This window comes from Sebastes fasciatus, chromosome 13 (assembly GCF_043250625.1).
Source record: "Sebastes fasciatus isolate fSebFas1 chromosome 13, fSebFas1.pri, whole genome shotgun sequence".
Taxonomy (NCBI): Eukaryota; Metazoa; Chordata; class Actinopteri; order Perciformes; family Sebastidae; genus Sebastes; species Sebastes fasciatus.
In genome coordinates, this window is record NC_133807.1 from 11,362,417 (window position 1) to 11,374,296 (window position 11,880).

General features: G+C 37.5%; 1 protein-coding gene across 2 annotated transcripts in view; it reads right to left on the minus strand.

Annotated features, from left to right (window-relative positions):
- Window positions 1–3,198: 3,198 nt before the first annotated feature.
- LOC141780292 (interferon-induced very large GTPase 1-like) overlaps window positions 3,199–11,880 on the minus strand; it is a 12,426-nt gene continuing 3,744 nt past the window's right edge. Inside the window, exons 3-6 of one of the 2 annotated variants that reach the window (XM_074655452.1) lie at window positions 9,596–9,630; window positions 9,248–9,326; window positions 9,060–9,097; window positions 3,199–8,949 (exon numbers count right to left, since the gene is read on the minus strand). In XM_074655452.1, coding sequence (XP_074511553.1) covers window positions 4,081–8,949; window positions 9,060–9,097; window positions 9,248–9,326; window positions 9,596–9,630 — 5,021 coding nt within the window. In that variant the 3' untranslated portion in view covers window positions 3,199–4,080. Of the gene's footprint in view, window positions 8,950–9,059; window positions 9,098–9,222; window positions 9,327–9,595; window positions 9,631–11,880 lie in introns of both variants that reach the window. The other variant, XM_074655453.1, reaches the window with a different exon arrangement.

An 11,880-nucleotide genomic window follows, 5' to 3' on the forward strand; every position in this document is an offset into this window, starting at 1 on the left:
AACAAAATGCAGCCTCACATCTTGATTGAGAGACTTGCCTCTTATTTTAATCTCCCAGACCGGCTTCTCATGCTGATTCAAAATGTTCTTACTGTGAGGGTCCAGCAGGTTTTCGTGAATGGACAAATGTCCAAAATATCCGTATAAAACACAGGTTCACCTCAGAGTTGTGTGTTGTCACCCCTCCTATTTATCATGTACACCGACGGCTGCAGGTCTTCTCAGGAGAACAGGCTTCTTGTTTTCTGATGACACTGTCCTCCTGTCTTTACTTCAAGGCTCAGAGTCTGATCATGGTCCTGCATTACCTGAGATTGTTAAATGGTGCGATGATAATTATCTTCACCTCAATGTTTCCACAACAAAGGAAATGATCATTGACTTCAGACACAATACTGAACACAAAGTTAGTCTCATACACGGTGAAGATGTTCAGATTGTGGAGTCGTATAAATACATTGGAACTGTGTTTGATTGTAAACTTAGGCTTCATATTAATACGGAGTCTATCGTCAAACGAGGTCAACAGAGAATCTATTTGTTGAGGAAGCTGAACTCTTTTAATGTCAGTGAGAGGATCTTAAGTAACTTTTATTGTTCTTTTATCGAAAGTCTTTTAACCTTTTCTTTTATTTGTTGGTTCAGTGGCTTAACCATTAAGGACAAGAACAGCCTGTAAAGCATTGTTAAGGTTTGCTCCAAGATTACTGGAGTCAAACAAAGAGACCTATGTTCCCTCTGGGAGAATCAGGTGGTAAAGAAGGCTAAGAATATTATCAGCCAACCTCTTCATGTTCTGTCTCATGACTTCTCATTGATGCCTTCAGGTCGCCGTTATCAAGCACCTCTGAGGAGAACTAACCGTTACTTCAAATCTTTTCTTCCTTCTGCTATCAGGTTATTAAACTCAGACGGTAGTCATTTCATGTGAGATTTTTAATGATAAATCATGCAACAATGTCTATTATCCATTTGTTTTCTCTTTTTATCCATTTAATCCTATTTATTCTATTTTATTAACTTATCTGCTGTCCTTCACCGACCTCTCTTTTTTCATTTTTTTTGATGTGTGCTTGACATAACCTTTTGGATGTTGTCCGTGTGTTTATGATGGGTAAGCAGTAAATGAATTGCCCTTCTTGGGATCAATAAAAATGTCTGAATCTGAATCTGAATCTGAATAGATAAGTACATTTAGGAAGGAAATTCATCTGTATGGAATTAATACGACCTGCAACTGACAGTGGTAGGCCTAATGACATCCAGCGGTTTAGACTGCACTTCACCTGGTCCATAAGAGTAAGAGAGTTAGCTGCAAAGAGATTAGAACATTTATTAGTTACATTAATGCCTAGTAAGTAAATAGGTGAGTCATTTTTAGAGGAAGTGAGGCAAAGAGATATTTACGCGCTGCCTCATTGATCGGAAATAATTCACTTTTCTGCAAATTTAGTTTATATAGCTTGTTATATAGCTTGTCGGGACGGATAACTCTGCAAATTTAGGCAGAATTTTGGAAAGGGACAACTGGCATGGCCATTTTCAAAGGGGTCCCTTGACCTCTGACCTCAAGATATCTGAAGGAAAATGGATTCTATAGGTACCCACGAGTCTCCCCTTTGAAGACATGCCATGATTATGCTAATCCCATTCAGGTTTTATCATAATGTTCTAAGCCCTTAGAAACTTTCACAATTTATTTGAATCAATGAATTAATTCATGTTTATTTCTGATTTATGACTAGCACAACTTGACACACTCAAATTAATCTTCATTTAGCTTTCAGATGATGACAACCACTTCTATGTGACATCTACTGCTGACCTGCTATCTCCCCCTAAAGACCCCCTGCCCGTACCCTGATATTCTTACCCTAACCCTTAACGATCTCACTCCTCATGCCTAAGCCTAACCAACCCAACCACTGAAGGCATCGAGTACTAGCAAGATTGTCTGTCTGTTATCGGATATTGTTAGCGCGATATCTCAAAAAGGTATAGACAGGTTTTAACATGGGCCAGGGATGATGCTGAGGGAACATGGAGATGAGGGAACATAGAGCCTAATTTGGATGGGAAAAAATTCATAGGTGCTGAGGGAACATAGGCCTGACCCCCAGTGGTTCCAGACCAATCATAACTTACCATCTTCTTCCTTTGTTTTACAAAGGAGCTCTATTTCCCCTAAACCTTGTGATTTTGAGGAAAACAACAATTGTTCCCACGTGCAGCACCAACAGCATCATTCTTCCTTTGCTTAGCCATATTTACAGTCATGCATGGAGGAGCCTCTGTGCTCCTATTGGTCAACATTTGGAACATGAATGTGAAAGGAAATTAAAAATAAAAAAGGATGAATTGACTATGAATAAAACTAACATGAACTTTTGATCACAGGACTAAGACTAAATCTTAAAATACCTTACAAAATTTACATTATTTGTGATTTTGGGGTACATAAATTAAATGCACTTGATTTAGTATGTGGCAGATCTTAGACATATTTTGAGACTGGGTCAAGAGAAAATCTGGTCTTCTCATAATACTCATTAATGACAGACGAGGCATAAACTCCATTGACTGATTTATTACAGAAAAAGAAAATATCCCATTTTTTTCCATAAAGACAGATATTTCTGTTAGTAATTATGAATATCAATATACTGTAGCAATGACAAGAGTCTAATAAATCAAACAACAAAAACAATTCCGATATTGGCAGTAGTAATAAGTAACTGTAATAAGATCATTTAAAAAGAGATAATATAAGTAATAAGTATAGAAATTGTTGAATACTCCAAGAAATTCAGAAAGATAAAGCATTGTTCATGAAATTATTGAAGAAAAAAAAAAAAAAAATAGTACGATGAAAATGTTTGTGTAAAAATGATTTTCAGATGAGTTGGACAACAAATATCTAAATGGTTAACAATAAAAAAAAATCCATTCTTTCATTTTTACATAATGTCAACTTCTCACAACTCTTTCCCTTTTTGTGTAACTCAACACGTCTCAAATACAAGTTTCATGCATTTTCATAATCAACACTTCATTAATTCAATGTCAGGACATCCACCTTATAACTAATTCTTAATCTATTGAAAAATTATTTCAAAACCCCTCAAAAGATAGTTTACAAAAAATACAATTACAGAGATATTTATATACAACTTTAATCAAAACTACAAAACGTGTGTTGCCTGTTATGATGCATTTTAATGAGATCTGTATTATAGAAAAAAAGTGAAAATTAAAATTACAACCAATTATGGCTGCCATTTCTTATTCTGAATGAATTAAACTATGTACACGTCTGTCAACATGCCTCAGCTTAACATCCTACATCTTTATTTGCTCTTTAAACTGTGAGAAGAACATTTCATGAATCTTGTATTAAAAATACAAATCTTTGGATTAATGAAGAATATACTTCTCAGAACTCATTTTGCACCTTGATCAACTTTTTTTTAGAAAAGTAAACAACTTACAGTTTCATGTCATTTCTGTTTGATGAGATTTTCGCATAAAACAAAAAGTTAAAAACAAAAGTCAAATCATATCTTACATTCCCGTTTTTAGAGGAATGAAAATGTCTCCATAATATCGGAAAACCTAGAAACTTCTTCATTCCTTCTTTTAAAAAAATGTTCCTTTAAATATTCAAGTAAAATAAAATCATGCATCTTAATCATCTTGTAAAATTATAACGAAACAAATATTTCTAATTAAACAAAAACCTTTGATGAATTCTTATCGGTCTCATACTTTTTACAGTCGTCCTTTAATGGCTAACAAACACGTCATTTGTAATTACACATGTTCTCCTTTGCTTTAGGTCATTTTCAGGAATGATTACTACTTAATGTTTTACTGCAACTCAATCTCTCTATACATAAAATAACTAAAATACTATTGATTAAATTATAAACAGGTACTGTTTCAGTCATTTTTGAAAGGATTCATCCTCATCATTGATATTGTTGCACTCCTTCAATCAAATCAAAAATGATTTCTTTTGAACAGTTAAAGACACTTTGGTCTTCTGTTACTTTGAGTAGAGCTTGGTTGTTTCTGGTTCACTCACAGGTTGTACATTTCATCCAGACTATCAATAGCTTCTTGTTTACTGTGGTCTCTCCACTCACTGGGAATTTCTCCTCTGCCCTGGAATTTTAATTTATAATGGTCTTCCAGTTGTTCTTCAAATAGACATACAAACCATTTCCAGTATGTCAGCTTAGACGCATCAGGAGTAATCTCCCATGTAGCATACTTCTCTCCAGCAATTTGATACAGTTTATAAGGAATGCTCTCATCTGAATAATGATGCGGATAGAATCTTCCATCACTTGCAACTAATGTTGTACAGAAATAAATGTCCAGTTCCACTGTGCCTCTAGTGTGCCATCCATTGATCCCAGCAGGGCGATGAAATGGGACATTGTGTTTGTCAGGACTGTGATCTTCCAGTGTGTTGGTACAAACAGCTGCACAGAATGGGCATGTTACCCAGCAGCAGTTACACAGCTGAGCAATGAGGATTTGATCAGGCTTCATCCTGAATTCCTTCATCTTATCCAATGAGAGGCTGCTCATCTTCTTTATGATGGATTCAAGACCTTTCTCTATCTCTTCTTTAAGAAAGTCAAAACTGTTTATGTCACTGAAGTTTTCATAACAGATGGTTTTGAATGTTAGCTTATCTTTTAGCAAACTGGAAAATTCCTCGACCCACATGTTCAGGTCTCCTCTCTGAGTTTTGACTTTCTCTGTTGCAGTAAATAAAGCTCGACTCACAAGATTTTTGATGTCTTCAACATTTTTTTTGAGTATGTTCTGGGCTTTACTTTTGTTGTCTGTGAAGATGTATTTCTGTACTTCCTCTCTTATAAATGCCTTCACTTGTATCCTTGGGTGTTGGATGTAGGTGATAAAACCATTAAAGTCCTCTTTCTTTGCGAGTAACTTCAACACGTGTTTCTCCAAGTTCAGCCTGTTCCCACTGAATGCTGGGAAACTGCACCTCATCTCTCCAGCGAGATCAATGGCAGTCTTGTTACAGACGGCCTCAACAATGGAACTCTTCAGTTTCTCACAGATCAGTTCTCCAAGCACAACAGCAGACGAGTTTCCTTTGCAGAAGCTTTTGAAAATGTTGTAATATTGCATTTTCTTGCTTTCTATATAAGTGAGTGCATCGTTGTTCTCTTTGAATTTCTTGTGTGACTCTGAAAGCCATCTACCTGCTCTGTGAAACACATACAGTATGAGATCAACTGTAAACTCTTTCTTCAGAGCATATTTCCTCTTTGATTCAAATTCTGTCACCTTTTCTTTCACATGGTTGGCCACTTCCTGCAAGTAAGTTGATTTGTAGCCTCTTGTAGCTACAGGTTTGCTCTTGATTTCATCAAGGGACTGCTTTTCAACACCTTCAATGAAGGATCTGATCAGTTGCTGTTCTTCATTTGATAACAAACTCTTTGATGTAGGTTTTTCAATTTGTTGTGTTGACCCAAATCCAAGTTTTGTTTTGAAAGACACCCATGCTTTTGACCATGAGTAACTTTCTTGCCCTTTTGTGTTTGTGTTTTCCCTCTCATCATTTTTGGATTGTTGGCTTGTATCTAAGACATCTTGGTGCTTGCTGAGAGATACATAATAACTGTAATCTCCAACCTCTGATATTTTTTTGAATCTGCCACTGCTTTCACATTCAGCTGTGAGAGACCATTCAAACGCAAGATTTTGAAGGCTTGTTGACTGATCTTGTTCATAGTTGATGTCCTCAATAGGTTTTGTATCTGCAGTTAGTTCATGAACCAAGCCACTCCAAACAGAGTCAAAGTGCTTTTTAAGTTCCTCTTCATCTTTTGCCTTGTCCTTTAACCGATGAGCGAGCTCTTTGCTCTTTTGTAGCAGCTTGTTCTCAAACTCTGTCTTCTTATCATCTAGCTTTTTACAAGCGTTCTTCTGCTGGATGACTTCATCCAGTCTTCTTTTAACTGCTCTCACTTGCTCATCCTGAAACACCTTGATTTTGCTTTCGAATCGTCCTCGCCACTGAACCAACATTTCTTTGTCTCTGTCATCATCAAAGTATGTTGTCATTGATTTTGTGATTTCTCCATAGGTTTTGTTCATTTCTTTGTGACAATAATCGAGCTCGACTTTGTCAAGTTTTCCATTTTCAATTTGGGTATGAAGCCCATTCTCAATGGTCAACATGTTGCTCCTCAGGGCCCAGGTCCAGTTCCCATACTGGACCTCAAGTTTTCTGTACACTGCAATTTCAAGTGTGTTTTTGAAACTGAAAACAAAGTGTTCGTTCATCAGGGCTTTCCACAGGTCCTGGATTTTGCTTTTGAACTGTGAGAGAGTAATCCCAGCAGACTGTGAAGCTTTAGAGAGGATGATGGTCTTCAGCTCTTGGACGCTCGCACTATAACCTGGATTTGGAGGAGCCATAGGTGGACTTCCCTCCCATAGCTGGGCAAAGTATTTCACATCTTTCTGCACATCAAATGCAATGACGTCACTGAAGCACTCAGCATCACAAACCTCCTCTTTGGCTGCTAGTGAGGCCATCTGGTCCAATTTTTCTTGCAGTCGTCTCTTTCCATCCATGTTTTTCTCTGCAGCTGCAATATCTGTAACATTCTGGTGAACGAACACACAACTTGGAGAAAGTTTAATTTTCTTCATCCTCATGAAAGCCTGAACAACAATCTGCAGAACATCTTGCATCTCAGCTGGATTCTCTCCAAAGATGTTGATCAGTGTCATGTTTCCCAGACCAACAACAAATGTTGCCAGTTCATTGTCGTGCTGAAGAGTGGCGTTACCTTCCAACTCAAGAGCACGCAGTCCTTCCGTGTCCACCACTAGGACGTAGTCAAACTGAAGGTCTTTCTTGATCTCCTCTGACACTTTGACCAGCTGCATGAAGGCCCCTTTGGTGCACCTGCCAGCACTCACTGCAAACTGTAACCCAAACATGGCATTCAGCATTGTTGATTTTCCACTGCTCTGTACGCCCAAAACTGACAAAACAAAAACTCTCTTGTCGCCCAGTTTCTTGATGACTTCATCTAAAAGACTAGAGATCCATGTTAAAGGTACGTGACCTGCATCACCATCCATCAGCTCCATTGGGTGTCCTGATATCATCAGCTCTGCAGCCAGCTCCGGGTATTTAGACCAGTCAGTCTGTACCATCTTTGTTTGTTTCTGCAGAGATGCATGGGCTTCATAGATCTGTCCCATTTCCCTAAACATGTGCTCCAATCCAAAAGTTGCTGACTGTAGTTTTGTTGATATGTCATCAAGCTCAGTTTGCTTTCCTTTTAACAGATCAGATTTGTCATGCTTCTTCTTCAAAGCCAAGACTTCAGTCCACTTTTCATCATAGTTTTGGAGAATTGAAGAGAGATCGTCTGTGGAGAGGGCATCTATTAAGATATGAGTCCATTTCAGGAAATAGACTTTGTCTGTTGATGGCAAAGATGAGAGGCTTTCAATGAACAACTCCATCGGTTTACTGCAGGAAGCAGTGCGTTGTTTTTGTCGTATTTGCTTTAATTTCTGATGCTTTTCACATTTCTCCTTCTCAATGTTTCCTTTCAGGTGATACAGTTCTTTGTTTGTTTTGCACCACTCATGCCACAGTTTGCCTTGACAAGGGAGAAATGTATCTTTGATTTTTGAAACATCCATCCCCTGAAGCAAGTTCACTACTTTCATAGCAGCAGATTTTCCTTTTTGACAGGCTTCATCATCTTCATCCACTCTGATTCCAGAGACCTCAGTCATGGTTTCAAGCTGGAAGGATGCATGTGGTCCAGACAAAATGTTTCCAATGATTTTTTTCAGTTCTTCAGAAACATCGGACTGGCTTCTGTCCTTTAGACCCACTTTGTATTTTCCCTTTTTTGTCTCAACAGCACCACAATCATTATCAGCAATGAGAATAATGAGAGGCTTTGGAGACTTGTAAAGGGCTGAGATAACTGTAGTACTTTTATCATCTTTTTCCAGAGTTGGAACAAGAACAACATTGACTGAAGATCTGTCAGTCAGTATGTCACGCTGTTTTTCAATCGACAGAGCATCACCATGAAGATTACAGAAGGCAATGCAGTCTGTGAAGGCATCATTGGGTTGTCCATCAGGGCAGTACCAGGCAATCTCTGCCACACCATCCATCAGATGTCGAGACTTGGTGCTACCTGCGCAGTTTCTGTGGAAGAAGGTGTTGTGACGGTCGTTGATCAAAGAGTTCATCAGCTGAGATTTAGACAGAGATAGTGAACCCAGGCGGAGAAATGACACCATGGGTGTCTCAGCTTTGCAGATTGGCATACTCTTCATTTTGACAATGTTTGAATTGTCTTTGATTTCAGTTATCTTCCATGTTTTTCTTATTTGTCTGAATGTCCACAGAGGACAGCCAATATCCATTGTGACTGGGTCAGGAACAAGCAAAGGTAAGGCGTACTGACATTGTGATAGCTTTGTAATCATGTTTTGCTTAAAGAAGCTGTCTGAGCAGTGAAATACTGCCATTTGAACATCCATTGGATGCACGTGAGACTGTTTTGATTGATGAAACTCTACACTGGCGTTAAAAAGAGCTTCCAAGTCATCGTCATCTGTGTCAACAGTGTCAAACACTGGAACAGGATTTGAATGGCTCACCTCAGGACTGTCTTGTTTTACAGGAATATATCTGGCTCTGTAGTCTAACATCATCAACCTCTGAAGAAAAGTAAGAGCGAGATCTTTCTCAGATGTGTCATGATCCTGTTTCACAGGTGGACCTACTTTAAGAAAATCTGCTGGTGACAACTTCTGTTGTTGTTTGTCTTGAAGGTGAAGTCTGCCAAGCAGTGTTTCAGCTTCTCTTTGATATTGTTTATTCCTGTTGATCTCTTCAGAAATCTCCAATGACTGCGGTAAATACGTAAATAAATATGTACTGTATGTAGAAAATTATAATGTCACACAATGAGATATAAAGTAAATAGTCTTTAAGATCTTGTGAATTTGGAGTTTCTTACCTTATCCATGTTCACACTCGTATCCATATCTAAGGTACCTGAATGACAGCAATGAACCAGAGGGATAGATCAACCAATATGTTTTTCTAATGTTCATTGCAAGTTATTTTGAATGTTAAAAGCTATAATTAGCTCTATCTTTGACAGTTTGGGGTTATCTTACATTAAAATATTCCTTAAAATATTACCTTTCTTCTTGGTTGCAGATGATACAGACTTGATTTCAGACTTTCCCCCTGTGCTGTCACCAGTCTTCTGTGAGTCCTGCTAAGAAAACATGGAATTTTATATAACCTTTACAGCAGTTCACCTGGTTAGAGCATTTGAGATAAAGAATGTTTTCAGTAATAATTGAAAACAGCAACAAAATAAATGTACCATCACTCAGTAACACACAGTGGTGCACCAATTCAATAAAGGAATACAAAAAAATAAAAGCAAGGTAAAACAATATGCTCATTTCCAAATTTCAAATAAATATGGGAAGTTTTAGAAAATGCATGCTGTTCTATAACCATGATCCCTATTGAGCTTACCTTGATTTCAGCTGTCTCCACCTCCATCTCTTCTACTGCAGCATAATGAAAGAAAAAAGCAGATTGCACAAGATCAAGGTTTAGAAATAACACTATTAGTTAACCATCTTAATTTCATTGTATTAGCAATTTGTCTGTGTTGAATTTCATTTATTTCTGCAGATTATTTTATCAGGGTTGCAATGACATAATAGCACCCTCTTCAGGCCAGCAAAAAAACATTGAAGTTTTACTGTAAAAAGAAAATATTGAAATAATCTAGAAATTTTATTGTTTAGTTTTTTTTTCTTTTTGCACGTTGGGTTGTATGACTTTATAAAGACATTTTTGGTAAGTTATGCGATGAGATTGATTTTTATGTGTTTTTGGTTGTACTGTGATATTAGAGACTTGACAGTTGCAGGATGATGCCTATAAATTGTACAGGGTCCTCATAACCTAATGGATTTATCTGACAGGGTTGGTAATATAAAGACACCCCAAACCATTTAGGTAAAGTTAAAAAAGATTACTTGGTTTTCATAATAGATTATGTCTCATTCAATCTTTCACATCCTGTAAGCAAACCTTGGAACCACCCTGTTCAGCAACATTGATCACTAAATAGGTATTAAAAAAAGTTTTGTTTCCCCAGAAATGAATGATTAATTTTAATTTATTCCACTGGAGAATCAAGATTTGTGCATTAAAACCTATTAACCTAAAGCTATTGTATTTTATGTTTCAGAACAATTATTACTACTATACTCTCATGCTCAAATATCTGCCTGCTTTAAAAGATTAAAGTCAAAGCTTTGATGTATTTCTAATTTAAGTTCTGACCATTTTATTTTTATGAAGCAGTATAGGTGCATATGGAGGACAGAACCTGCCAAAATCAAAAGTAAATAAATGAGTCGATAAATAAATAAATATGCCATTAAAGGGACTATTTGTAACTTTCAGAAATGCTTGTTAATAGCGACACATGTGGCCGTTAAGTCAACAAAGGCAGCATCGGGCTCGCGCTTGCTCGCTCTAAATAGACATGAACGAGCATCGATCAAAACAGTGAGGCAACACACGTCAGCTAAAACCACAATATCACTCTATATTTCACCTGCTTGGCAGTAATGCTAGCTGACCAGACGAAGGTCTCTCCATGAATCAGTGCTGATCCTAGTGTTGGCTTTTCCTGCTTCAGCCTCCCGACCGCGGCCGGAGGGAGACACCGGCACCCGGTCGGAGACGATAACGTTTCTCGCTGCGGAGCCCCTTCACTTCACAAGACACGGAAAACCTCTGTTGGTCTGGAGGAGCTGCAGCATTTATTTCTCCACAAACGTCCACTCACGTTCACTAGATATTCTCAGAGCTACTAACTCTTCTGCAGTGTGTAGTGTGCGCACATGAACGTGAGGTGGAGCGAGAACGCGTTGTGTCAGTGCAGGCAGGCAGAGGAGCGGTCTGAACAGCGTAGCCACACGCGAGCGCGCATGGGATCCCGACCCGGTAGATTTATACCTGTAAAAAGTTACAAACAGTCCCTTTAAATGTACTAAAAAATAAATAAATAAATAAATGTAGAAATTCATGAATTGATCAAATGTGACAGAATAAATGTTTTTTGTTTAAATTTGCTTCTTTATCGATGTTACTGTGTATTAATTATACTATCTAATATTGTATTTAATTTCCCCTATTATTCATTTATTTTTCCATTTATCCTTTTACTTTAAATTGAATTATTCATTATTTAATTGTATGTATTGATTTATGTATTTATTTTATTATTTAGTTCTGCATGATTTAACCTTTGCATTTTGCCCCATATTTATTCCTCCAAACTTATATATTTCTGTATTCTTTTCTTTATACATTTATTTATTTTGCATATTCTTCATTTCTACTTCATTATGCAAATGAGGGGGCTGTCATTCAACGTGTGTCATGGGGTCAGAGTGCATAGATCAATTATATGCTAGCTATTGTTTGATTTGCACACCTGTAGCGGTCGGAGCAGCAGCAGGAATGAAGACTGGAGTTGGAGCAGACAGCGTTAGTTAGTTAGCTAGCACATAGAGTGCTACAGGAATGAGTCCTAAAACACGGAAATGAGTTCGCATTTTAGCACTTCTGGTTCCCTCGTCTGGAAGTCAAAAGGTTTCTTTCAATGGGTTTTTAGTAAGATGCCTGATATAAGGTCTGTGGTTTAAACAAACTCAAGAGATTTTAACGTTTTGTTCTACGACATAAAATACATCAATAAATACCTCACCCATGGATTTGAGGCGGTTGCTAAAAAG